This window comes from Saccopteryx leptura, chromosome 11 (genome assembly GCF_036850995.1).
Source record: "Saccopteryx leptura isolate mSacLep1 chromosome 11, mSacLep1_pri_phased_curated, whole genome shotgun sequence".
Classification (NCBI taxonomy): Eukaryota; Metazoa; Chordata; class Mammalia; order Chiroptera; family Emballonuridae; genus Saccopteryx; species Saccopteryx leptura.
Genome location: NC_089513.1, coordinates 10,906,949 through 10,933,048, shown reverse-complemented (window position 1 = coordinate 10,933,048; position 26,100 = coordinate 10,906,949). Strand labels below are relative to the sequence as shown.

The 26,100-nt window shown below is 38.7% G+C and overlaps 2 protein-coding genes and 1 non-coding gene across 12 annotated transcripts in view; 1 reads left to right on the top strand and 2 right to left on the bottom strand.

The window, feature by feature from the left end:
* The window catches only part of PIGN (phosphatidylinositol glycan anchor biosynthesis class N), a 97,906-nt gene extending 88,426 nt beyond the window's left edge, over positions 1 to 9,480 (bottom strand). Inside the window, exons 1-6 of one of the 3 annotated variants that reach the window (XM_066352761.1) lie at positions 9,412 to 9,480; positions 6,315 to 6,513; positions 5,505 to 5,577; positions 4,784 to 5,036; positions 2,959 to 3,080; positions 2,397 to 2,495 (exon numbers count right to left, since the gene is read on the bottom strand). In XM_066352761.1, coding sequence (XP_066208858.1) covers positions 2,397 to 2,495; positions 2,959 to 3,080; positions 4,784 to 5,004 — 442 coding nt within the window. In that variant the 5' untranslated portion in view covers positions 5,005 to 5,036; positions 5,505 to 5,577; positions 6,315 to 6,513; positions 9,412 to 9,480. The other 2 variants (XM_066352760.1, XM_066352759.1) reach the window with 2 other exon arrangements.
* A 167-nt stretch (positions 9,481 to 9,647) lies between these two features.
* The window catches only part of RELCH (RAB11 binding and LisH domain, coiled-coil and HEAT repeat containing), a 93,850-nt gene continuing 77,397 nt past the window's right edge, over positions 9,648 to 26,100 (top strand). For all 8 annotated transcript variants that reach the window (XR_010747351.1, XM_066352229.1, XM_066352228.1 and 5 more), the window contains exon 1: positions 9,648 to 10,405. Coding sequence is in view for 7 of the 8 variants with exons in the window: in XM_066352229.1 (XP_066208326.1) it covers positions 9,874 to 10,405 (532 nt within the window). In the remaining variant the exon portion in view is untranslated. The remainder of the gene's footprint in view (positions 10,406 to 26,100) is intronic.
* LOC136383692 (U12 minor spliceosomal RNA) lies at positions 20,078 to 20,223 on the bottom strand. The gene has a single exon (XR_010747495.1). It is a non-coding gene; the product is annotated as a U12 minor spliceosomal RNA (small nuclear RNA).

Below are 26,100 nucleotides of genomic sequence, written 5' to 3'. Positions count from 1 at the left end.
TTAAATTGTTCAGAAATTTCTATGTCAGGATGTTATAATCTAAAACAAATGAAGTCATTTAAAAAACTTCCTAAAGCAAAAAAATTCAAATATTCACTTCTCTTACTCATAGACTACGTGTATATTTCTTAACATAATATACACATATCAACATATTGCTTATTCCCAGTTTGACAGAGTAAACAAATATATTAATCTTACATGTTTGTAATTATTTTATCAAGAATCCAATCAACTTATTGAATTTTTGAGTTAGGCTCTTTCAGATCCTAAGGAAGAAATCAAAATTAGCAATGCAGATTGCTTACAGTATCAGTTTAGCTCTACTGACATCAGGTATTCTGTGCTCAGCTATTCTAATTCCCCCATCCTAAGCAAAGAGCTGAGTGGTTTGTTGGTCACCATAAGAAACGGAACATTCCTACAGGGCCATCTCTGATTCAGGTATTGGTCCGATCCTATCAACTGTAGCCAGAGTAGGAAGGTCAGTTTAGGAGGCCATAGCAACTTCATCTGTCCTCACTACCAATGGTTCTCCCTAAGGCTATACTGCTGCCCACAGAAGGGAGTCTAGAAATGGCAAGCAGCCTGTGGTTTTTTGGCCTGCCCTACATAATAATGTTCTATGAATATCAGATGTAAAATTCTGAGTATGTATTTTGTTTTCAAGACACAATAATCTTCAATAATTCTGATTATGAACTGGGGTTGGGTTGCATTTTTCAGGGATTTGGCATGGTGTTGGGGCCAACTTGGACTTGGTGAACATGTTAAGGACACTACTCTTTTATGGATTCTTGCTGTATTGGCCAAGAGTTTACTTAAAGGCTTTAATCACTGTAAAATAAAAAAAATAGAAGACTGGATAAAGAAGATGTGGCACATATACACCATGGTATACTATTCAGTCATAAGAAATGATGACATCGGATCACTTACAACAAAATGGTGGGATCTTGGTAACATTATACGGAGTGAAATAAGTAAATCAGAAAAAAAAATTGGTGGGACATAAAAACAAGACTAAGAGACATGGACAAGAGAGTGGTGGTTACAGGAGGAAGGGGGAGGGAAGGAGGGAGAGGGGGAGGGGGGAGGGGAGGGGCACAAAGAAAACTAGATAGAAGGTGACGGAGGACAATCTGACTTTGGGTGATGGGTATGCAACATAATTGAATGACAAGATAACCTGGACATGTTTTCTTTGAATATATGTACCCTGATTTATTGATGTCACCCTATTAAAATTAATAAAAACTTATTTATAAAAATAATAATAATAATTCCGATTATTATAATTATTACCTGTGGCTAAGTATAATGCCACAAAACCTTTTCATTAAGGGAAATGACCAATCATTCTGCTTCCACTAAAAGGCATTTAATGACATAAAATTTAAGTAGAAATATAAATAAATTTTGTAATAAAAGATGTTCTAAATCTTGCAGATTCATACACAGAAACAAAGCCAAGAAATCCAAATGGCAAGATCTTGAATATATAAAAACAGGAATCATATGCATAAATTTTAATATTTGAATCTTTATGGCCCTGACCAGCCTGCTCAGTGGTAGAGCATTGGCCTAGCGTGTGGAAGTCCCAAGTTCGATTCCCGGTCAGGAAACACAGGAGAAGTGACTATCTGCTTCTCCACCCCTCCGCCCCTTTCTTCCCCTCCCGCAGCCAAAGCTCAAATGAGCAAATTGGCCCCAAACACTGAGGATGGCTCCATGGCCTTGGCTTCAGGTGCTAAAACAGCTTGGTTGCCAAGGACTGGAGCTGCTGCCCAGCAGGCAGAGCCTCGCCTATTAGGGGTCTTGTTGAGTGGATCCCCATCTGGGTGCACGGAGGAGTCTGTCTCTGCCTCCCCGCCTCTCACTTAATAAAAAAAAAAGAATCTTTACATGATGATCTACCAGCTTCCTTTTTCAATTTTATTTATCAACTTAATAGTTTATCAATATAAAATGAACCAGATATGAACATCATCATAAGGAGCTACAGAAGCACTCCACTAAATGTTTCACATGAATGATCTAATTTGATACTAAAAACAAACCTATGAGATAAAAATAATCATATTTACAAAAGGCAAACTAAAGTTCAGAGAAATTATCTAACTTGCTCACAACTGTAAGCTGTTGGATGTCAGAACCATGTATCATTTCACTGAGCCCGAGACAGTAACAGCTATATACACCAACATTTCCAGTATAACTAAGAAGGGAAAATCAAATTGCCATGTCTGTCCATTGCAGCATACCTCCATATTCAAAACATTAAATATGTTAAAACATGTATCTCAAAATTAATGATATAGTTAGTATATATAAAATTACCATATTGATTTATTAACTTATTTACTATCTGAGGAAATAAATTCAATGACTCTTACCTTTGGCAAACATATTCAAGATATCAGGACTTCCCCAGCTCCATGTGTACCTGCTTTCATTGAGAAGAGAATCAAATTCTACAGGGTTTTCCTTCCATCCTTCAAGTAATTGAGAAAAAAAGCAAATAATAAAAATAGTAATATATACATGGCGAGGCATTAGTATAGCCCCTAAAGAAATCTTCAAATAATAACAATGAGGATTAACTGCACAACAAATGCAAAAGTAATAATAGATTTTGTTACATGTATCATGCCACAAGTTCTCAAAGCTTACAACAGATAAGTAACTTCATATGAAAATAATTATTCTGAACTTTAGAGAGTTAACATCTAGGAAAACCATAGATCCATCCAATCACATTCTTTTAATAGTATAGGATGATACAAGACTAAAGCTTCATTCTTGAATCAATCCCACTGTGTGTTTATGTAAGGCCTGCTAAAATATTGTCAAAAGTATCTCAAAACATGCTTTGCCTTGGGTCATGATTCAGTGTTAAAAAAGCACTATTTACATAATAAATTTCCCATGTGAAAAAACTGTCTAAAGAGACAATACCTTTAGCAACTGCACTGACATCTTCATAAAACCCAGCTATAAGGGCGACATGACCGGGCCGGGATTCAGTGGGCACGTGTGTGTGAGATATTCCCCAGCTGCCTTCATGCATTATGATATTCCTAAGAGATATTACAGAAGAGAAGTGAACATAGACTACAATGAAATGTTCTGTCAAGGTTTTGGAAAAATAAGACTTTTTTTTTTTTTTTTTCATTTTTCTGAAGCTGGAAACAGGGAGAGACAGTCAGACAGACTCCCGCATGCGCCCAACCGGGATCCACCCGGCACGCCCACCATGGGGCGGCGCTCTGCCCACCAGGGGGCGATGCTCTGCCCATCCTGGGCGTCGCCATATTGCGACCAGAGCCACTCTAGCGCCTGGGGCAGAGGCCGAGGAGCCATCCCCAGCGCCCGGGCCATCTTTGCTCCAATGGAGCCTTGGCTGCGGGAGGGGAAGAGAGAGACAGAGAGGAAAGCGCGGCGGAGGGGTGGAGAAGCAAATGGGCGCTTCTCCTGTGTGCCCTGGCCGGGAATCGAACCCGGGTCCTCCGCACGCTAGGCCGACGCTCTACCGCTGAGCCAACCGGCCAGGGCCAAAATAAGACTTTTTACAGGAGTCAAAACCAAAAAAGTGAGTCAGAATTTAAGAAGGAAACAAATCCTCCTAATCCCAATTTAGCCCAGTCCCAGCCCTGCTATCAGTGGATTCAGTAGCATAGCGAGCCCAGGGGAACGAACAAGAACCACCCAACCACTACACAGACTCATGAGACAAAATACACCCTTGTTGTTTTACACCACAAAGTACTGAAATGGTTTGCTACATAATAAGTAACTGATAAACACAATAAAATACTATCAATGTTAAATTTTATTAGGTGTGATGATGCAGGAGAAAGTCCTTGTTCCTAATAGATATGTGCTGAAGTGGTTAGGCATGTCTTTTACAAATTTTTATTTTTTTAAAAACTTTTCAATTACAGTTGACATCTGGTATTATTTTATATTAGTTTCAGGTGTACAGCATTGTGGTTAGACATTTATAGAATTTACAAAAAGAACCCTGGATAAGTCAAATACCCACTTGGCAACATTCGTAGGTATTACAATATTATTAACCATATTCCCGACGCTGTATCCTACATCCCATGACCATTTTGTACTTCTTAATCCCTTTACCATCTTCATCCAGCCCACAACGCCCATCCCAGCTGGCAACCAGCAGTTTTTTTCCTCTGTATCTAGGAGTCCACAATATCTTGCTTTTAAAAGATTCAGGGGAAAAAAAGCCTGTGAGTGTGTGTATTGAGAGAATGTAAATATAAAAAAGTTAAAAACTGTTAAATCTAGGCTCTAGGTATACAAATGTTCACTATATAATCTCCTTAACTTTCCTGTACTTGAAAGTTTCTTTTGCTAAAATGTATCAATGTTCTTTAAATGGTTCTTTAAATAGTATCTTTAAACGGTATCTTTCAATGATTCTTTAAATAGTGATTTGAAGAATTTGGGGAAGCAAACCCACCAACCGGCACTCCCAACGCAGGTGAAAGGCGAGCAGGGCCACTCCTAGAAAACGCTGCACTGGTAACATTTTCCTAACAACTGCTGGGTTCTCAAGATGCTCTACGTAAAAGTACAAGTACTGGTTTAGATGCTTTTAGTATCAACTTACCCCATAGTAAAACCAATTTCGGTAAAGTATATACATAATAAGTAAAAGGTCTGAAAACCATTGAATCAGATATAAAGGGAGAAATGATTTGATCAGTTCAGATCACACTTTTTCCAGAGGTGTCTCTGGTCCAGCTGACACGCTTACCTGAGGAATGGTGCTCTAGGACTGCCATTGTCCTCGAAGTCATAGAGCGCGTCCGCCCGCAGCCCGTCAGCCACGATGAGCACCAGTCTCCTTGCTGGAGGAGGCAGCGGCGTGACCTGAGGAGCCATCCCGTGAACCAGAGGAGACGTAAAATAAATGTCAAAGATGGAGGCGAAGAACACTGCGTGTATGAGCAGTCCCACGATAAAGAAGAGAAGCATGTCCAGTGGAACTAATTCATCCTCAAGGAACACTGAAAGAGGGACAAAGTGAAATTTGGGCAAACCTTACTGCAGGTATGTATTTCCACACATCTGGATGACTACATGTAGATGGAACATATTTTAAAACATGATGTAGCTCACAACGTCATTTATGGCGCTAACAATAAACATTACTTCATAATGAGATGACACGGAAATAAAATAAATGCTGAAGCACACTCAAGCAAAAAGAAGCTGTTCAAGTATAATAAGCAGTGAGTGTCAACAAACCACTCATATTAAAATTAAATGAACATTAAGCTCCTAAAAACTAATATTGGGTCAAAAAAAATAGAACTAAATGAGTCCTAAAGTGAGTTAGGGTTCAGTCAAATCAAATCCTGTATAAAAGAGAAAATATAATTCATGGTGCCCTTGGCAGCCCAACTGACAACCATCAATATTCTCAGAATTTAACATCGTCTGAATGTGTGTGGATTTTTTTTAGTTTTGCTTACCAGCTCGGGAGGCCTCTAGCTTCTCTCAACCATCATCAGGTTGAGCAGACAATATGCATTTTTTTCCAGTTAGCTAAATTATAGGAAAGGAAAAGTAATTAAATTTCATCTGTGCTTCAGAAAACTTGCATTCATTAAGGGACCACTTTGGTTCCCTAAACACCAAAACAAGACAGCAGAAGGTTACATTCATTCAATCAATAAAAACATTCTGTGCACATATTATGTGCATAATTGTGTGCAGGGATATAACAAAGAACGCCACGAAGACACAGTCACAGATCTAATGATCTGATGAGTGTACAAATAACTTAGTGAGGGAAAACTAAGCAATGTGAAATGAAACATTTAAATAACATAGTAAGACAGTCTGCCATTAACCGCCAAGCTCAAACTGTCCACAGAATGTTTCAAATCAGTCTAAAATTTGCTTTTGTTGGTGAATCTCTGCAGATTAAAAGCAACTATAACAACAATTTTAATTTATAATAGCAATCTTAATTTTCTTGATCACCCCATAATGTTAAGCATTGAGGTTTTTTCCATTTTTTTACTATTAAAAGTCAGTGTGACAAATCTAAATGTATATGTAGTTTTTATTTAACTTCTCAGACATTTCACATGATATGTTTAATATACTGCCAGTTAGTGCAATCACAAAGTCAAAGGCTATGAGCATCTTTAAGGCCTCTGATATGCTGTATAGGGAAACAATTTTCTTCAACTCAGAAACCAAAACTTTTACTTCAGCTTATAATTACATTGCTATACCTTTGACTATTTAGATTGCTGTCTGCATCTAACACTTACTATAATCTCATCAGAGCAGGGCTTCTCCAGCACTCATCATCGTCTTAGGCACTTAGTACGGACTCAAACGTTGACTGAATAAATGTTGAGAATGATCATTTCAAAGGTACATGCAATGTGCACTACTGCCACTAGAGGCTGCCTCGCTTCTCTTTTTATTCCTCCAGAACAGACACAGAAACTGGGAAGATTCAGGATACTTAAAAAAAAAAGAAAAAGAGCACACATACAACTTTTATACATAAAATTGTAGTGATTCCAAAATATCATCCTTCACATACTACTTATTTTATTATTGCCCGGCATATGTATATTAAGCAATATTATTAACATTTCTCTTCAAACAGAATCAAATTTTATTCAGATATACTAAAAAAGAAAACTTTGTCATGCTTCAATCACTTAGAAACCTGTCAAAATAAATGAATAACTACTAAAAATGTTAAAAGACACATATCCAGGTACCAATTAAAGTTTATGCCCATGGAATGTTTACTGCACATTAAAAATAATAAAATGTTAGGTATTTCTAAAACTGAGTCAACCACAACTTGCATTTAAAATTTTACCTGTGGTTATTTTAAGACTATCAAAGCCAAAAAAAAAAATTTTTTTTTGCATGCAAAAAAGACTGAAGTGCTGAAAACATAATCTGTTACATTTTCTTCACTAAGATACAAACTTCAATGATTATCCTAATTATTCAATGAAACATTAGCTGTAAGGACCCACACTGATGCAAATCTTGCTAAGTAGAAAAATTTCCCAAGGCAGTAACAATAAACTGTTGTACAGTTCAACAATTATTAAAACCTAATATGTACTACTTCTTAAACATTTTAAATTGATATGTAAACTTCTATATTGTAGAAAAGCCAAGTACTTATGGAGAGGTCTGGCTAGTTGGTTCGCTAAAGGCAGGGAGGGTCACACAAACAAGCCAATGGTTGTAGGGTACACAGTGGCATCAGGAAACTAGACTTGCACAGGAAGCCAGTCATGAAGAACCCACATCCAATTTCTTACAACTCTCTGAGGAAACATTTTAAATCTATGTTAAACTTGTATTTTAGAAGTAGACCCTAAATTAAAGCTATGTTTTTGGGGGCTCGACTCATTTAATTGTTCTAACTGGTGCATATTTGTTTTATTTTTAAAACCCTCTGCAATATTTTCAATATACACTAATATTACATTCATTGATAACTGATTGTAATAACATTTACGTATACTAAACACCAGGCACGGTGAAAAGCACACCCCTAATTCTGTGTACTTCCATTATCCCCTTGACAGGTAGAGGAATGAAGTGAGAGGAGAGAAGTAAAGGCCTCACTGCAAACACAACTAGGATACGATTTTAGACTCTTCCACCTGCTAAGAACAATCCTCTCCAGGCACCTTAAGCGCAGGAAATTTCTCAAATTCCCCATGACAGAGATGGAAAGACTGTATATAAACTATCCATTTCTAACCACACCCTTCCCATGTCATTCCTAATCCTTCCCATTCCTCCATTCCAGAAATTGGTTCCATTTTCAGTCCTTCTGGCAAACTCAATCACAATAACAATTAGCAATTCTTTTGCCAAGAAATATGTAACAGGATACAACATTATCCTGTTTTAGTTACTTTTAGCTTCATAGTTACTTTTAATACTACAATATTTTCCTAAGATGAGATTTTTTTCATGTTTTTCTTCAATATATGTCACAGAAAAATATTTAGCATTCAAACACTAGGCATTAAAGTTTTATAAAAAGTATCTCATATTCTTAGCACCAACAATGTCCAAAAATACTTCTGGCAGAAACAGAAAAACTCAAAGCTTCGTTCAAACGAAAACTTTAGTTTATTAAGCCTGAATAAACTGAAATTAAAGCCTACACTTAACTCTTGGCATACCTTTGCATGTAAACCAATAACCTGACCTAAGAATGCTCTATTTTAATTTTTCCACAGAGCTAAAGGGGATACTTTACTGCTTGGATGTAATATGTAACTTACCTGATAACATAATTACTGCTACCTATTTACTTTGGTGCTTAAAGGAAACTATACAGAAAGAAAGGAAATCTTAAACCTGCATAAGTAGCATTTTATGTGTGAAGAAAAGAGAAGCACTTAGGAATACCACCTAATACTGTTGGCCAGAAACTAATACCTCCTTTACACTTCGGATGGTAATCAAGGAATGACATAAAAGATAAATGTTGCACTTCCAAATTCGTTATACTTACTTTATATGCTAACATTTGATAAAGAAAATCAAAACTGTCTAAAGCATTTAAGTTTTGAAATAATTGTTTCACTGTCAGTACCTGAATTCCAGCCGAAATGGAAAGGCTGCAAGGAACAGGGAGAGAAGAATGGCTCCGGATGTTAAGAGAAGTGATTTTTAGTTCTGTTGAATATTTATGAGTGGCGTTGACTTGACCAGGTCAAAGAACGTTTCTAGGCTTAAATTTATTTCTCTACTTGATGGGACTGCATGGGATTATTTTGAAGGGTCCCTGTGGTGCAAATTATGTATTAAGTTCTGAGTGTTTATTGAGCCCCTGACAGTTTGTTATCCAAGTGGAGGCTATCAGGGTACGCAGAGATCTAACCAAATCCTTTCTCCATTCTCTCTCGGCGCTTCCCACGCCCCACCCCACCTGCCGTCGCCACTAAGTCCAGGGGAGGCGGCGCTCCCCAGTGTTGTCAGGCCTCCAAGGCAAGCAGGCACGTGGCTGGGAAGAGAAGGAAGAGAAACGAGACCAAATTCTAACTACTGCCTTTGGCACCTGCAGGGAAAATGTCACCGATTAACAACAGCAAATAGAATGAAAATGTGAAGCGCGAGATCAAGAAACGGCGCGTCTGCGGGCGTGGGGGCCTGTTTCGGTGGCACCTCGCTTTTGTGCACCGGTTCCCGGATTTTACCTGAGGCTTATCCCGGCCCGGCCTGATCCAGGAATGAGGCCTCCTCAGCCGAAGGCAGTACCCAACTCTTTGGCAGAGTTCTCCTCTGCCCGCTGAAAGTAGAGCCAGAAGGACGTGCCTAAGTCAGGGCTGTAAACCGCATCTTCACCCGGAAACGCCCCCTGACACCTACCTGGTCAGTAACTGCTCTCGCGATAATTCTAGGACCCGTCCTCCGTAACCCCGCCTCTTTCTTATCGTTCTGGCCAATCAAGCAGGAGTAAGGGCGGGCTTTTGCCTTTGAGCCGAGAGCGGCTTCGCTCGCGGGTGTTTGGAACTGCCGGGGCCGGGGCGGGGCGGGCGCAGGACGGGGCGGGGAGAGGTGGGGGACAGGACAAATTACATTCTCGCGAGACTGGAGACCAGGAAGACGCCTGCAGAGCCGGGCTGCTGGTGCAGCAGCTTCTGTAAGAGTGGGTGTTGCTGCATCCGGACCTTCTGCCTCTGAGCCTACGCCTGGTCTCCAGGTGGGAAGGCGGGACGTGGCCAAGCTGGGGCTGTGCAAGTGCACAGTGCCCGCTGAAGCTTCGGGGGAATTGAGACTGAGGCCTGTCAGAACCAGTCAGGGAGGTACCCACACGCCTGCCAGGATAAGATGGCGGCGATGGTGCCTGGAGGGACTGGCAGTGGCGGCGGCGGCGTGAATCCGTTCCTCAGTGACTCGGACGAGGATGACGACGAGGTAGCGACAACCGAGGAGCGGCGGGCAGGACTTCGGCTGGGTTCCGGGGGCGACCTTGATCCTGGCTCTGCGGACTCGCTGTCACCCCAGGATCCCGTGGCCTTAGGCAGCAGTGCACGGCCGGGGCTCCCTGGGGAAGCGGCGGCGGCGGCGACAGTGGCCCTAGGGGGCAGTGGGGAGACCCCGGCCCGATTGTCAATTGATGCGATCGCGGCCCAGCTGTTGCGCGATCAATATTTGCTGACCGCCCTGGAGCTGCACACCGAGCTGTTGGAGAGCGGCCGCGAGCTGCCTCGGCTGCGCGACTACTTCTCCAATCCCGGCAACTTCGAGAGGCAGAGTGGGACCCCGCCGGGGATGGGGGCGCCGGGGATCCCGGGAGCCGTCGGCCTCGGAGGCACAGGAGGTCGGGAGCCGAGCATGACGTCGGGCGGGGGCCAGCTCAGTAAGTGAACGCAGCGGGTCTCCCCCGTGGGGTTGTTCTGGTTGTGGGGGAGGGCGTTCCCGGGCGGGGACTGAGTGTCGTGAACGTTTTAGGGAGACAGTGGCAGGGCGCGGGGGTCTTTTGCGGGGGCACAAAAGGATCTCTGGCAGTGACTGCTCGCTCCGCCCGCCTCCTCCATCCCCTGGCTGAACTTGCACGGGCTCCTGGCTCCCCTGTTGGTGTCGGTTACCTATAAAAATATCCAGCGTTTCTAGTTCACTTGCTATTACGGGACTCCAGACGGCTGGCTCCCTTGAACCCTGGCTCATCGCTTTAATCGTTTTTCCTTTTTCTCCAATTTCCTCAATCGTCACTACTAGGAAATAGTGTTTCCTGAATTGTTCGTAGTAATCCTTTGACTGAAAGTCCAGGGAGAAAGAGAATAAGAAATAGTGTTGCTTGGTCCTCAAAATCAGATTCACTAAAGATCCTTTGTTTTTGGGATGACTTTGTCACACAAAAACAAGAAAAGAAAAAAAAAAACCCTGGGTTTTCACTTGTTTAAAATGTGTTCTGTTTACATATAGGCAATTTAATTCAATTTCGATGCCTTATTTCAGCAGTTTCCAAAATTACAGGAAGTCTAAGTGCAGGGTAGGCAGAAAAAGTTCTGCCCGCTATCTCTTGGCCCCACCGCACCGCAGCCTTTTTATTCTGCATAAGTTAGAAAATTGCTTTTTTACCTTGTTAAAACTTTTAGCAGCACAAAGGAATTGTTTACCCCATTCATCATAAAGTATTTATAAGCTTTTCTTATGGCTTAAGAAGTGCTCTCAAGGATGTATACTGGATTCCCAGTATCCCCTTTTGGAAGACATCTTAGCTTTTCTCTTACTAATGGTATATTTTACTCTTGTTACTTTACACCAACTGGAATTTACTAACAAGTGTTAAATATACAGTTTTTAAATTGTAGCCTAGTTGACTATTTTTTGTCTTCATACTTTTGAATGGTGCCAGAGACTTACAATGCCACACTTAGATGTAGTGAAAGTGCAAAGGGTACATTTCTGTCAAGGTGAATCCTAAGTCGATTTCCCTCTTGGATATGGAATTTTCTCAGTTGGTTTAAGTTCCTTACTCAACATGTAGATGATCTTTCTCTTGAGAGATTTCTCATTGCTGGCCTTGAAGACTATGAAATGTAACAGAACAGTGTAACACAATGTAGTTGGGGTTTGGGGTTTGTTTGAAGATTTCTAAATGGTCTAATACAGTAATGATTTTCACATGACACATTCCGCTACTTCCTCAAGACTCAGCTCAGATGACTTCTTTGTAAATGCTTCTCATACTCCCCATGCTTACTTAGTTGCTTTTTTCTTTCAAACTTCAGCCACAGCCTTGAACACTTTTGTAATTGATTCGTCTGCAATATAATTTTTGACTGATTAGATAGTCACTTCTTCAGGGACATATATTTACATTTTGTACAGTCCCTAGTCAATTGACCATAATTGAATTGCATCAGCTATGCTGTTCTGCCTTATCCTGACTTTATAACTTCATTTAATTTAAAAGATTGTCATAACCATGCCCTGACCGGTTGGCTCAGCAGTAGAGGATCAGCCTGATGTGTGGAAGTCCTGGGTTCAATTCCCATTCAAGGCACATAGAAGTGACCATCTGCTTCTCCCCTTCCTTCCCCTTATCTATCTCTCTCTCTCTCTCTCTCTCTCTCTTCCCCTCCTGCAGTCATGGCCTTTCCTCAGGTGCTAAAATAGTTTGGTTGCTAAGCAACAAGAGTAGCAGAGCATCGCTTGGTAGGGGGCTTGCCTGGTGGATCCTCCTCTGGGCCATGTGGGAGCCTGTCTGCCTGCCTCCCCCACCTCTTCACTTAATAAAAAAAAAAGAATGTCAAAACCTTTTAATTCTACCTTATTCTGGCTTGATATCCCTGTTTATAGTGAAAATTTCTGTAGAAATAGTTGTTTATAATTTAGACTAAATATTGTAGCAATGTTTGAGTACAAATTTATTTCTAATTGCCTTTGCATTATACATTTTTATAGTTTTTTAAATGACTTAAATCCTGTGATAAAAAAAATAACAAGTACAATCAAATATTCATGTGCACCTCTGCTTTCCTATTGTACTCATTTCTTTGCACCTGTTTTAAGTACTGGTGATACACAGACACACACACACACACACACACACACACACGTGCACGCACTATATTTAAGAATGCATAACAGCTCTGTGGCCTCTTGGTCTTCCAGATGCCATAGCAACCGCCACCAATCCCATCCCCCTTAGTGTGACAACCAGACATGTCTCCAACATCATCCAGGGAAGTGGAGGTCAACATTTTTAACTGAGAACCATTTCTATAAGTTTTGCCTGTTCTAAAATTTCATCTAAGTGAGCCCTGGTTGGGTAGCTAAGTTGTTTAGAATCTCTCCTGATGCACCAAGGCTGTGAGTTCAATCCCAGGTCAGAGCACATAAAAGAATCAACCAATGAATATGTAAATAAATGGAACAATAACTTGATGTTTTTCTCTCTCTCTCCCTCTCCCCCTTCTTTTCTGTTTCTAAACTCAATAAATAAAAATTTAAAAATAAAATATTTTATAAATGGAATCATGGAGTATACGTTCTTTTCTGTATGGTGCCTTTTGCTCAGCATATTTTTAAAATTCATCCATGTTTTTATGTGTATTAGTAATTCATTCCTTTTTTGATTTATCCATTCCTCTGTTAGACATATTTATTTATTTGGGCTGTATGAATTAAGCTGTCATGAACATGCTTGTACAAATTTTGCATGAACATATGTTTTCATTTCTTTTGGGTGATACCTAGAAATAGACTTGCTGGGTTATATAGTTAGTATGTATTTAAATTTATAAGAAACTATTGAACCATTTTAAATTCCTATGACCTGTGTATGAGAGTTCCAATTTATACACTATATGCCCCAAACACTTGGTAATTGCAGGCTTCTTTTTTTTTTTTTTTTTTTTTTGGTAATTGCAGGCTTTTTAACTTATTCTACTAAGAGAGTTGTGATGTCATGTGGTTTTAATTTTCATTTCTCTAAGGACTAGAGATGTTGAGCTCCTTGTGAGCTTTTGCCATTAATCTACCTGCTTGCGAAATGTCTGTCTGTTCATGTCCTTTCTCTGATTTTTTAAAGTAGCATGCTTTTTGTTTTGTTTTTATTTTGTTATTGAGTTATAGTTATTTATATATTCTGGACTCAAGTCCTTTGTCAATATGTGTTTTGTAAATATTTTTCCCAGTATGGTTTGCCTTCTCAGTTTTTGACAACATGTCTTAAGAACAAAGGTTTTTAATTTCATCAAGTCCAATTAACCAAATTTTTCTTTAATGATTCATGCTCTTTGTGTTCTGTATAAGAAATATTTGCCTACCCCAATGTTGCATATTTTTTGTATGTTTTCTTATAGAAGTTTTATAGTTTCAGCTTTTACATTTATATTTGTGATGGCAGGACTCTTAATAAAGGTATCATAAAAAAGAAATATTTTTATGTATTCTAAATATGCAAACATTTACAGCAAACTTGATTACAGTTTCAGTGCAAATGTACTGTTCTACAAATACCAATGCTTATTAATGTTAATACAGTTAGAAAACAGATGCTAAAATGAGTCTGTAAAACCATGCTTAATACCATGTTTAGAAGATTTTGACTAAGCTCTTGATCACACAAATTATACTTTAGAAATTCCAATGGCCCTGGCAGGTTGCTCAGTGGTAGAGCGTTGGCCTGGTGTATGGAAGTCCCAATTTGATTCCCAGTCAGGGCACACAGGAAAAGTGACCATTTGCTTCTCCACCTCTCCTCCTCCCTCTTTTCTCTCTCTCTCTCTCTCTCTCTTCCCTTCCCATATCTATGGCTTGATTGGTTCAAGCAAGTTGGCCCCCGGGCTCTGAGGATAGCTCCATGGCCTCTCCTCAGGTACTAAAGTACTGCAGCTCAGTTGCTGAGCAACTAAGCAACCGCCCAGATGGGCAGAGCATCTGGTAGGGGGCTTACTGGGTGGATTCCTGTGGGGCACATGTAGGAGTCTACCTCTCTGCCTCCCTGCCTCTCATTTAATAAAGAAAAAGAAAAGAAATTCTAAGGATGAATCTTTCTATAGTATTTGAGTACTTCTTGTTTTGTAGATCCTTTATATTCAATCTAGCATTTTGATTGTTGCTAGTTGGGTTATGATTTTATACTTAGTAAGAACTTTTTGATTGATTATTAACAGTAAAAAGATTGATAGTATGCATTATCTAAATCAGGGGTTGGGGTCAGGAACCTTTTTGGCTGAAAGAGCCATGAGTGCCACATATTTTAAAATGTAATTCTGTGAGAGCCATACAATGACCCGTGTACGTTAGGTATTATCCAATAAAAATTTAATGTTGTCCCAGAGGACAGCTATGATTGGCTCCAGCCACCCGCAACCATGAACATGAATGGTAGGAAATGAATGGATTGTAATACATAAGAATGTTTTATATTTTTAACGTTATTATTTATTTTATTAAAGATCTGTCTGCGAGCCAGATGCAGCCATCAAAAGAGCCACATCTGGCTCGCGAGCCATCAGGTTCCCTGATCTATACCAATAAATTTTGTGTGTCTGATCTGAAAATTTATAAAGCTTCAGAATAATAAATGTGTAATCAGAAATAGTTTATTTTATTATTATTATTTTTAAGAAAGTTGTAAAACTTTATTGGGAGAATTTCACTTGATCTTAGCCCAAAGGCCGAGAAGCGATATTGGGAGAATTTCAACAGTCACATATGCAACACAAGAACAATCTGCATGTTTTCAGATGATCTTCCTCTAAGCTGCAGTCTCCCTTCCCCTGATTCCCACATGTAAATGGGTTTTGATTTTGGTGAAATCTCCCAATTGAACTGAGGATCATCTGTGTCCTCACCCCACTTCTCTGGCTGAGCCATTTCTGGGAGTAGTTCTCTTTATTTAATGGTGTCTAAACAATTTAATTTTGCAAGATGTATTGAACTATTTACCTCAAAGTATGTTGACCTAGCTTAATACTATATAGTAGTGCTTTTAAAATACTTTAAGGACTCTTCTTATGGATTTAATTATTTTGCTTGACTAGAAGAGTAATCCATATTATTAAAACATTCAAATATTAAAAGAATTATAGCTTTATAAGTTTGATGTATTCAGTGGAAGAATTTCTGTCAACTCAAATTACTTTTACCGAATTCTCTGAGAAAATCTGTTTGATAAATTGTTGTAGCTTCATCACAATGTTTTTACTAGATCTAGTTAATGAACTAATTAAATCTTTAATATTACTTTTCAACTATACCACACACATTATTTATATATTTTCCCCCTGTATTTTTTTGCCAACTGAGCCAAAATAACTTCCATTTAGTAATTGTTTTGCTTTCTCTTTAGATTATCAGATGAAATTTGTGGCTATGTTGATGATTGGCACTGACCAGACTGTATCTTAGCCACAGCTATGCTGGTTCCATTGAATGAAGCCTTAAAGCTCTGATCAAAATGGGACTGTATTTTCTTAGGCTAAGCCTAGTTTTTATACAGTAGATACAGTAGGTGGTCAAATGAGGAAGACAAGTAACTTATGCTTTTCAGTGGTAGATTTCTTTTAGGCAGGGTATTTACCATGCCCTCAAATTTTTGTAAATCAACTAAGTTATCTGGAGGCAGTCACTTATGATTGAATGTGATAATTTTACTTGTGAGATTACAATCTTTCTGAGTCATCTTCTTTTTAAAATTTTCTGTTTCATGATCCTGCCTACCTTTTCTCAAAGGGTATGTATCTCATTGTGCTCGTTGTTCATTTTCTGGTATCACCAGTACTAAGTGTCATAGTTACAATCTGCTGAAGTCCCCAATTCTTTCACTTTACAGAATAGTTCCTAATTGGCATTGGGCTTAGTGCTTCCTCTGTCTTCTTAAAGAGAAAATATCAACAGAATATTTCTAAAAGTCATTAGATCCACTACTTTTAGCTGAATGAAGCATTGCACTACCATCTGGACCAGGGGTCCCCAAACTTTTTACACAGAGGGCCAGTTCACTGTCCCTCAGACCGTTGGAGGGCCGCCATATACAGTGCTCCTCTCACTGACCACCAATGAAAGAGGTGGCCCTTCCGGAAGTGCGGTGGGGGGCCGGATAAATGGCCTCAGGGGGCTGCATGCGGCCCGCGGGCTGTAGTTTGGGGACGCCTGGCTCTGGACTATATACGTTGCTTAATCTATTCGTTGTATAACTCATTTTTCTTGCCTGTGTCTTTCCAGTACTTTCAAAATTCTTTTTAATTCTTGTGGAAATTTTTTCAGATATTTTCACTGCTTAACACAGTGACTTGTGAATGTAGTTGGTGTGCAGTATTTTATATTGATCAATACATTTTTTAGTTTGTGTAATTAAGGATTATGGAGATCCAGAAGATGTTCATTGCATGTTCTTGATTGGGGAGCGAGACTAGTTCATGAAAGAGCTATGGAGCATCTTCTGTGGTGCAGATCGTCGAGTCAACGTTCAGACACAGAAACATCATCCTTGACTATGGAAGTGAAATGGCCCTGTGGAGAAAGTAAAGTTCAAATCTGACCATCAAGGATGGGCAAAAGTTTGACTAAATAGAATCTTTATTATATGGCCAAATTTAGACTTTTTTTCCTGAGTGAGGAAAGGAAAAGGAAGTGAGGTTAAAGAAAAGTTAATGTTTATTTTATATTTTGCCTTGTTTGAAACATCTTTTGGGAACATGTTTACTGTTATCCGGCTCTCCACTTCATTGTTTCCATTTGGATGGTTGTAAAAATGCAGGTTGATGTTTTTTAAGCCATTGTGGTACTTTGACTAAAAGGAAGCTAGATAGGGGGGTGTTAATCAGGGAGAGCAGACCTTATTTTTGTCAAAAGTTAAAATGATACTTTCTGACTTTCAAACAAGGAAGTAAGGGTGGTCTCCAAAATGTATGCTTGTTTGCTTTTTAAAAACCTTGGTTGGAAACAAGCCTTGCAGAAATGGGTATAATTTTTATTTTATTAGTATTTTTAGATCCAAAACTCAGTTTGGTTAATTTGGTTTTTTTATGGCTTTTAACATCATGGCTGTATGATGATGATGAACTGAAAAAGAACATTTAGCCTGGTCTGAAAATACACTGTTCAACCTAAATTACAAATTTCAAATGAGAAAGGGCTTATATAGGGTGGGCAAAAGTAGGTTTACAGTTGTGAGTACGCAGAACAGTTTATTCTTGTATTATTCTATATTAATATTGTATTATTTTCCATACAAACAACTGCAAACCTATTTTTGCCCACCCTTATATTAACCTTTTTTTTTTTTTCTTATAGCTAGTTGTTTTTACTGGCTTCTGCCAATACCTACCGTGGGAATTGATGATGAATTATGATTTCTTAAATCATTGATACTGAAAATACACTTGTTGATACTTAAGTAGTGTTTTGGTACTTGCATATATTTTGCATGCAGTGCCTCTTTCATTAACTTTTTTGGGATTTGCATAAGGCTGTGATCAATCTGTTTCACTCAACTCCCTTATATGGGTATTTGTTTCATTATTACAACTCTTTACATATAATTTATATAACATTTCATTAGCTTTAGGTGTACAACATAATGATTGATATATGTATATATTGTGAAATGATTACTACAAGTTTAGTTAAATCCATCACCACACATTGCTGTGTTAAATTACAGTGGGTATTGTGATTGCTTTTGAGGATAGAAACATTAGGGACATAAAAGTATTATTTCTTTTAAAAGTTTGAAGTTTAAATAAGAAATGTTACCAGGTCAATTGTATGGTGGTTATATGGTGTCATCTTCTGCACTTTCCTTTTTAAAAAGCAAGTGAAACCGTATGTACTTGCTTTGTCAAACTTTGCATGTGATCAGTTATGGCAAAACCAGACATTTTGTATTGGGAAATGACTCTACTAGACCACCATTAATGGGCACCTAATCCTATAATTTATACAGTGTGAAAAGAGTTTAGTGTTTTAGGGACATGAAATACCATCTATTCTCATGTATGAACCAAAAATTATATTTGCATAAGTTATTTCTTAGTGTCTGGCTGTGTCCTACCCTTTCCAGTTACCTTATATTAAATATCAGTATCATATATATATATATATATATATATATATATAGTAAATTTGTACCAAAAAAATAGCAAAAAATGTCACTCTTTGCTCACAAACTAATGGTTACATATGTACCAGTTTATCTATTCTCAGTCTCCTGTTGCCATTTGTAACCATGAGGATCAGTTCTGTTTGGAAGGAAAATCTTAGAATAAGTTAATAATTTTTAGTATAATGTTACACAGCTGTGATTTAGAATATATTTAGCATGTTTCAAGTAAACAAAACTTTTATACCAATAGTTTTATATTGCGTTGTATGGGTAACTTGTATTTTGTGTGAGTATGGAAGTAGAATTATCATTAGTAAAGCACCTATCAACAGTCTTAAAGTTCCTAATTTTTCTGTTTCTGAGTAGAGCTCCTTCTTATATAAGCATTCTTTTACAATCATGGTGAGAACTGATTTTTTTAGGAGTAGATGTGTGAGTAAGGACGGTGGACCAAAGAATGTAATGTGCAATGATGAGAGTTATGAATGCACCACCCGAATCTCTAGTCACATGTTATCGTTGTCCTTAGAGATGAATATTTGCATTTTGTATCCTTTATTAAGTCACAATAGTAAGAATACTGATTTTTGTCTACTAAACCTTTAAATAAGATGACCATAGCAAAAAGGTAACCTGTATTGCTACATGATATATGAATCTATGTTCTCCCTGTACTCTTCAATCTACGATTTCATTTCTATAATTTATTATAGACATGCTTGTTTGCATTGAAACACTTAAACCAAGGTTCACTAAAATACTGTTTTAAAGTTAAAGGCATTAAAGATTGAAAACAACCAAAATGTCTAATAGTAAGGGATTAATTAGTTTAAATAATCTGTATGTGCTGATGTGGAATGATCACCGAGTTACATTAGACACTTTTCTGTGTAGGGCCTTGTGTATTTTATCACGTGTCACCTTCTAAGTGGCAGGACTGGGGTTCTAGCCCTGATCACTAACTTCAAAATCTGCTCTCTTCCCATCACACCACAACTACTCTTTGATGTCAACTTTGAGACACAGCTCAGCCAAAATTCTCAGGTCATTTTAGTATATAATCCAGCAACGTATTTTTGTAATTCATTCAGTGTATGTATAGCTTATTAACTCAATTGGAGTAGCCAATCTTCTTTTTTTCTTTTTAGAGTAGCCAATCTTCTAAACACAGAAGGCAAGTCAGGTAGTGCAAAATTGATTACTTGAAAAATAAAGTGACAGACCATAGCAGCACACTAAGGCAGAGGTGAATAATCTGCCTAAAGCGTCATTTAATTTCATCAAGGTGTCCACACTGCCAGATCTCAACTTAATCTGAATCAGGACATGCGCATCCTACGCGTGATTCTAGGACCAACCGAGCCTGCAATTAGATCCCAATCTAGTCACTAGTTGTTCTTCTGAATGAAATAATTTTACAAGGCTGGATTAGTTTGCCCTCTCTTTCTACCCTCCCCTCAGCCCCAATGGGCAGATCACAATGCCCAGGCATCCTGCAAAGGGGAGTTCCACCTTAGGGTTAACCTTTGCCCACTCAAAATTTTGTCTCACATTAGTGAGGACTTGTGCGTCACCCCAAGTCACTATTTTTCTCACTCATAAGTTTAAGTCTTCTCTTTTCTAGTCTTGAAGCTTTGCTGCGAGCTTACATCTGAGTTTCTAGTCCAGTCATGGCGCATGACTACGTCTCAGGAGGAGACCACACAGTGCAGTCTTGGGTGTAGCCTTCTTCCAGATTTTTCTGCCTATTATTTCAGAAATGCCCAGCAATCAGAAACGATGTACATTTGTTTTTGAAACCAGCTGGTCCTGTTGTAGGTGGATAAGATTGCTCAAAGTAGTGACATCATGTTTTCTATGTTATTTCTGTCTATCAAGTTCTGTGCTTGTGTGCTGCCTTAGTTCAGGCCTTTAGCTTACATCAGTTTTAGTCTAATAAGTGGTGCCTTTAATCTCTCCATTCGTATTCTTACTTGATTTTAAAAGCTGTTTGTTCCTGTTACTCTAAAACCTTTTTAAATCATTTCCTCCTGCCCTGGCTGGGTAGCTAAGTTGGTTCAAGCGCCACCCCAGTACGCCTAGTTGCAGGTTTGATCCGCAGTCAGGGCACATACAAGAGTCAACCAATGGATGCATGGATAGGTAAAGAAACGGGTTGGTGTTTCTCTCTCAAATCAGTAAATAAAAAATAAAATAAGGCCCTAGCTGATTGGCTCAGTGGTAGAGCATTGGCCTGGTTTGTGGATGTCCCTGGTTCAATTCCCGGTCAGGGCACACAGGAGAAGTGCCCATCTGCCTCTCTCTCTCTCTCTCTCTCTCTCTCTCTCTCTTTCTTTCTCTCTCTCTCTCTCTCTCTCTCTCTCTCTCTTTCTCTTCCTCTCCTGCAGCCAGGGCTTGATTGGAGTGAGTTTGCCCTGGGTGCTGAGGATGGCTCGACGGCCTCACCTCAGGCACTAAGAAGAGCTCAGTTGCTTAGCAGTGGAGCAATGACAGCCCAGGTGGGCAGAACATCACCCCCTAGTGGGCTTGCTGGGTGGATCCCAGTCAGGGCGCATACAGGAGTCTGTCTGCCTACCCTCCTCTCACTAAATTAAAAAAATAAGTAAATTTAAAAAAAAATAAAATTGTGTCCTCCTGTTCAAAGCAACTTTTTTCTAATGCTTTTTTGTTAGTGAAACTATATTACAGAAAAAAGAATTTATAAATCTGTTTAGGGATTTTCATCTCATTTTTATGGAGTATATGAAAAAATTTCTTTAAGATATTTTATTATGAATATATGTAATAAAGTTCTCCCAATAAATTTGCCTCTTCGTGCCTTTTCAACCGTGTCTGTGTATAAAACCTTTGTTGTCCTCACGTGTTTACTCAGTGTTCCTGGAACATGTTTTACACGTTCCTGACTCGGTGCCTTTGTTCGTGTTGTTTTTCCTTCTCCTGGAAAGCTTATCCTGCGTCCTCCTTTTCTTTTTTCCAGACCCTGGGTAGCCTTACCGGGTGGCCCGGTTATGTTTCTTTCCCTCTGGGGCTCCTCCAGCCCATGGTGATCTGTCTCTATGTCCTCTGAACTTGCATTGGTGTTTTGGTCTCTTCCACTTATGGAAATTCGTTATAGGCTTGTGACTGTATTAGTGTTATTGAACATTTTTGTGTTACTGTATTAGCTGACTAGATTTCTTTTTAAAGACCTTACTTAGTTGGAGCTTATGTCTCATATATCTTTGTCATTTATCCTACATGGCACAAATGCCTAAAGCAGATAATTTATAATGTTGATTTAGCATAAGTATAGAAGAACACTATGTCACCACTGCCTAGTATTGTACCTGGCATATGAGCTTTCAATAAATGTTGAAGTTATGTTAAATAAATGGTCTTTAGGTAGTAGGGTCCTAGAAATAGGTAAGCTTGAAATGTTCCTTGTGAATAATTAGCCTTTTCCTCTGTAGTCTGTTTCCTTAGCTCTGTCTGAGCAAAGTTGAATCAGAGCCAGTCTTTCTGAGGCCATTCTCAGAATTAAGCCCAACTTCTGTGCAGTCTCTATCCAGACTTGCGTGCTCTTACATGTTGTTCAAGGGAACTCAAGGTTTCAAGCTTGGGCTTCGGCACCAGAGAGCTTGAGTGCATATTCTGCTCCGACACTTCCTACTTGCACAACTGTGGACAGTCTGTTTCCTTTACCATAAAATGCTGACAGTTGTGACTCCTCTTACAGGGGGTTGTTACAAAGGTTAAATTATCTGCAGAAAGTCTCTGGCACAGGAAAAGTGGCCAAAAACATTAAGTATTCTATTAACTGTTATTAATAATAATCCTCCTATTAACCTGACAACTATTTGTATGATAAAATCATCCAGCATTATAGAAATTTAAGTGAATAGTTTGTCAATAAAATTGGTGTTTAAGTCTCTTCCTAAGTTTAAAATATTTGGCTCTGAAGTTTAGCTCGTGGTGGAATCTTGTAACAAAGAAAAGATGGACAGCAAACTGGGAGACTTGAATTCTACTCCTAGCCTGCTCGCAGATTAGTACTTGAACCTTTCATATCAACTGATCTGATTGAGTCGTTCTTCTCTGTGTACATGGTTTAATTCTAGTGGCTTGGAAGCTTATTTAAGATAAGGACTTTTATCTCTACCTCCACCATGGGTTAGAAAATACTCATTGAATGAATACATAGCTCAGTTTTGCTCATCTGTAAAAATGAGAGGGTTGAATTACCTCTAAGGTTACCTCTCACTCTCAAATATTTTGAATATAGGGATAAGTGAAATGAGCCTCAGCATTAGAGAATAATTCAGGATAGGAAAATATAAACATGAGTTTTACCATTGATAGAACTCTAAAATTTATTTTTAAGTGGATAACATATTTAAATGTTTATATACAACCTGAGGTTTTAAGGTAAAGTAAATTTAGTACCTTTTATTTATTACATTTATTTACAGTTCTTCTTTATTATTTACCATGACACAGATTTTCTAGGCATGGTTTGATAAATGACCTTTACTGCATAGAATTTTAAAGTTAATTGCTTGATACTATTTTTCTTCCTATTCTTTAATTGTGAATTGGGTACTTTCAAGATTTTTTAATTATAAAATACCCCTAATATAAAACATTAAATGTCTTTGGAAGAAAAATATCAAACACATACAAAAAAATTCAAACACTACAGAGTATGTAATGAAAACTTTGATTCTCCTTAGAGTTAATTACTATTAACTTATTATACATATTTATAAAAACATAGCATATATCTACATCCTTTAAAAAATTATTCTTTGAGGCCCTGGCCGGTTGGCTCAGTGGCAGAGGGTCAGCCTGGCGTGCGGGGGGACCCGGGTTCGATTCCCGGCCTGGGCACATAGGAGAAGTGCCCATTTGCTTCTCCACCCCCCCCCCTCCTTCCTCTCTGTCTCTCTCTTCCCCTCCCGCAGCCAAGGCTCCATTGGAGCAAGGATGGCCCGGGCGCTGGGGGTGGCTCCTTGGCCTCTGCCCCGGGCGCTAGTCGCGGAGGAGCGACGCCTCAGAGGGGCAGGGAATCGCCCCCTGGTGGGCAGAGCATCCTCTGGTGGGCGTGCTGGGTGGATCCGGGTCGGGTGCATGCGGGAGTCTGTCTGACTGTCTCTCCCGGTTTCCAGCTTCAGAAAGATACAAAAGGGGAAAAAAGAAAAAAAAAATTATTCTTTGATATTTTACTGTACTTACTGTCAGTAACCTGGTACACTAAATAGTAGTTGTTCAATAAATGTTTAATTGAATTAACCAATACTCTGCCAGTCAACCGCTAAGTTTTTCTGATGCATTTAGCTTTTAAAGTCCTATATAACCTTTTCAGGGGTCTGAGATTAATTTTTTTTAACTACTGTAGAAGTTCATTCTGTCATCAGTACTAAAGTATTCAATGTAAGTATAAATAAGACTACTTAATGTGATTTATAAAATCACTCTGCATGTCTTATGGTCACATTGTGTATAATGCATTTAGTTACCAGACTTATTAAATTCATACAGGTTTTACCGGTTTGCAAACTATGATGAAGGGCCCTGGTCATTCCATTTCTGAGTTATAAAGTGAATTGTTATGTATTAAGAAGTTGTTGGCCCTGGCCCGGTACTTGAGTTGGTTAGAGCCCTGGTCAGCAAAGTGCGGCTCTTTGGCCCCTTGAGTGTGGCTCTTCCACAACATACCAGGTGCAGGCACTACCTTGATAAGGAATGTACCTACCTATATAGTTTCGGTTTAAAAAATTTGGCTCTCAAAAGAAATTTAAATCGTTACACTGTTGATATTTGGCTCTGCTGACTAATGAGTTTGCTGACCGCAGGGTTAGAGTATCATCCTGATATGCCAAGGTTGTGGATTTGATCCCTGGTCAGGACACATACAAGAATCAACCAATGAATGTGTAAATAAGTGGAACAACAAATTGACATTTCTCTCTTCCTCTCTTTCTCTTAAAAAAAAAAAAAGAATTACTTACACAATCCTGGAGTTTGAAGAAATGCTGGTATACTTCATATTAGAATATGGTAACTTCTTTTTTAATAAGAGTTATTTTTTCCACCTCATTTTTTATATTAGAGTATTTAGAAAGGCATTTGTTTGCCCTGGAAAAAAATTGTGGCTGCATCTAAAGAAGCATATTTATCTTGGAATTATAATATATATTACCTTATATTAGTTTTAAAATTCAAAGTACATTTTATTTACAGAATCTGTTATAGGTTAGTCCAATAGAAGTTTAAACTACTTTCTTCCATAAATAATTATCTTTTCTAACATGATGGGATACATTTTAATGAATTGGGACATTAACAATTTTATGACATAATATTGTTAAGTATCGGAGCTTTCTTTCTTGGAGAATATTAAGTCATGGACTTGGGACTAAACCAATAATTAGCATAGATTTTTCAATGGCCATACTAGTACTGTGTTTTATTACACTGTTTAATAAAATTAAATGGTGCTTTTTTTAAGGACTTTTCTTGTGCATAGATGATTTTTTTCTAAGTATAATGGAGAAATAACAAATGGTGATCAACTGGGCTCTAACCTATGCCTTTATATGAGAATAAAAATATTAGAAGGAGGAAGAAAAAGAAATACTTAGAAAACTAGCCTGACCAGGCGGTGGCACAGTGGATAGAGCGTCGGACTGCGATGCAGAGGACCCGGGTTCGGGACCCCGAGGTCGCCAGCTTGAGTGCGGGCTCATCTGGTTTGAGGAAAAAGTCCACCAGCTTGAACCCAGGGTCGCTGGCTCCAGCAAGGGGCTACTCGGTCTGCTGAAGGCCTGAGGTCAAGGCACATATGAGAAAGCAATCAATGAACAACTAAGGTGTTGCAACACACAATGAAAAACTAATGATTGATGCTTCTCGTCTCTCTCCGTTCCTGTCTATCCCTCTCTCTGTCTCTGTGAAAAATAAATAAATAAATAAAAAGAAATACCTAGAAAACTAGCATTAGGTGGATATTTAACATAATAAAAAATATCTGAAATCAACAGCTAATATCAATACTTAATATACCATGAACTTAACGTGCCTTGAAGATCAGGACTAAAATGGTGAGGTCTGGTATTACAACGCCAGAATACTGGTGGATAGAAGTTCATCCTATTCGGTGTACATGTTTTAATACACAGGTTAAAGGCATCAGAATGGCTAATGAGTAGCTAAGACATGTGACTAAGCAGAGTGTGGCACTCAAGTGGAGTTTCTGGTTAGGGCAGCAGTGGCCAGACAACTAATATATCAGGAAAGTCAAGATGTTAGATACATACTCAAAGAATGTGAATAGAAAATTCACCTCCCCCCTAAAAAATGTTAGGTTGGCCAATATATTTTTCAAGGAATGTTCAAGTTCACCAGAAATCAAACAGATGTCTAATTAAGATACAGTTGTATAGTATGTTAAATTGGTGAGACTAAAAGTAATGACTAACTGACTTGTGGTGGCGCAGTGTATAAAGTGTTGA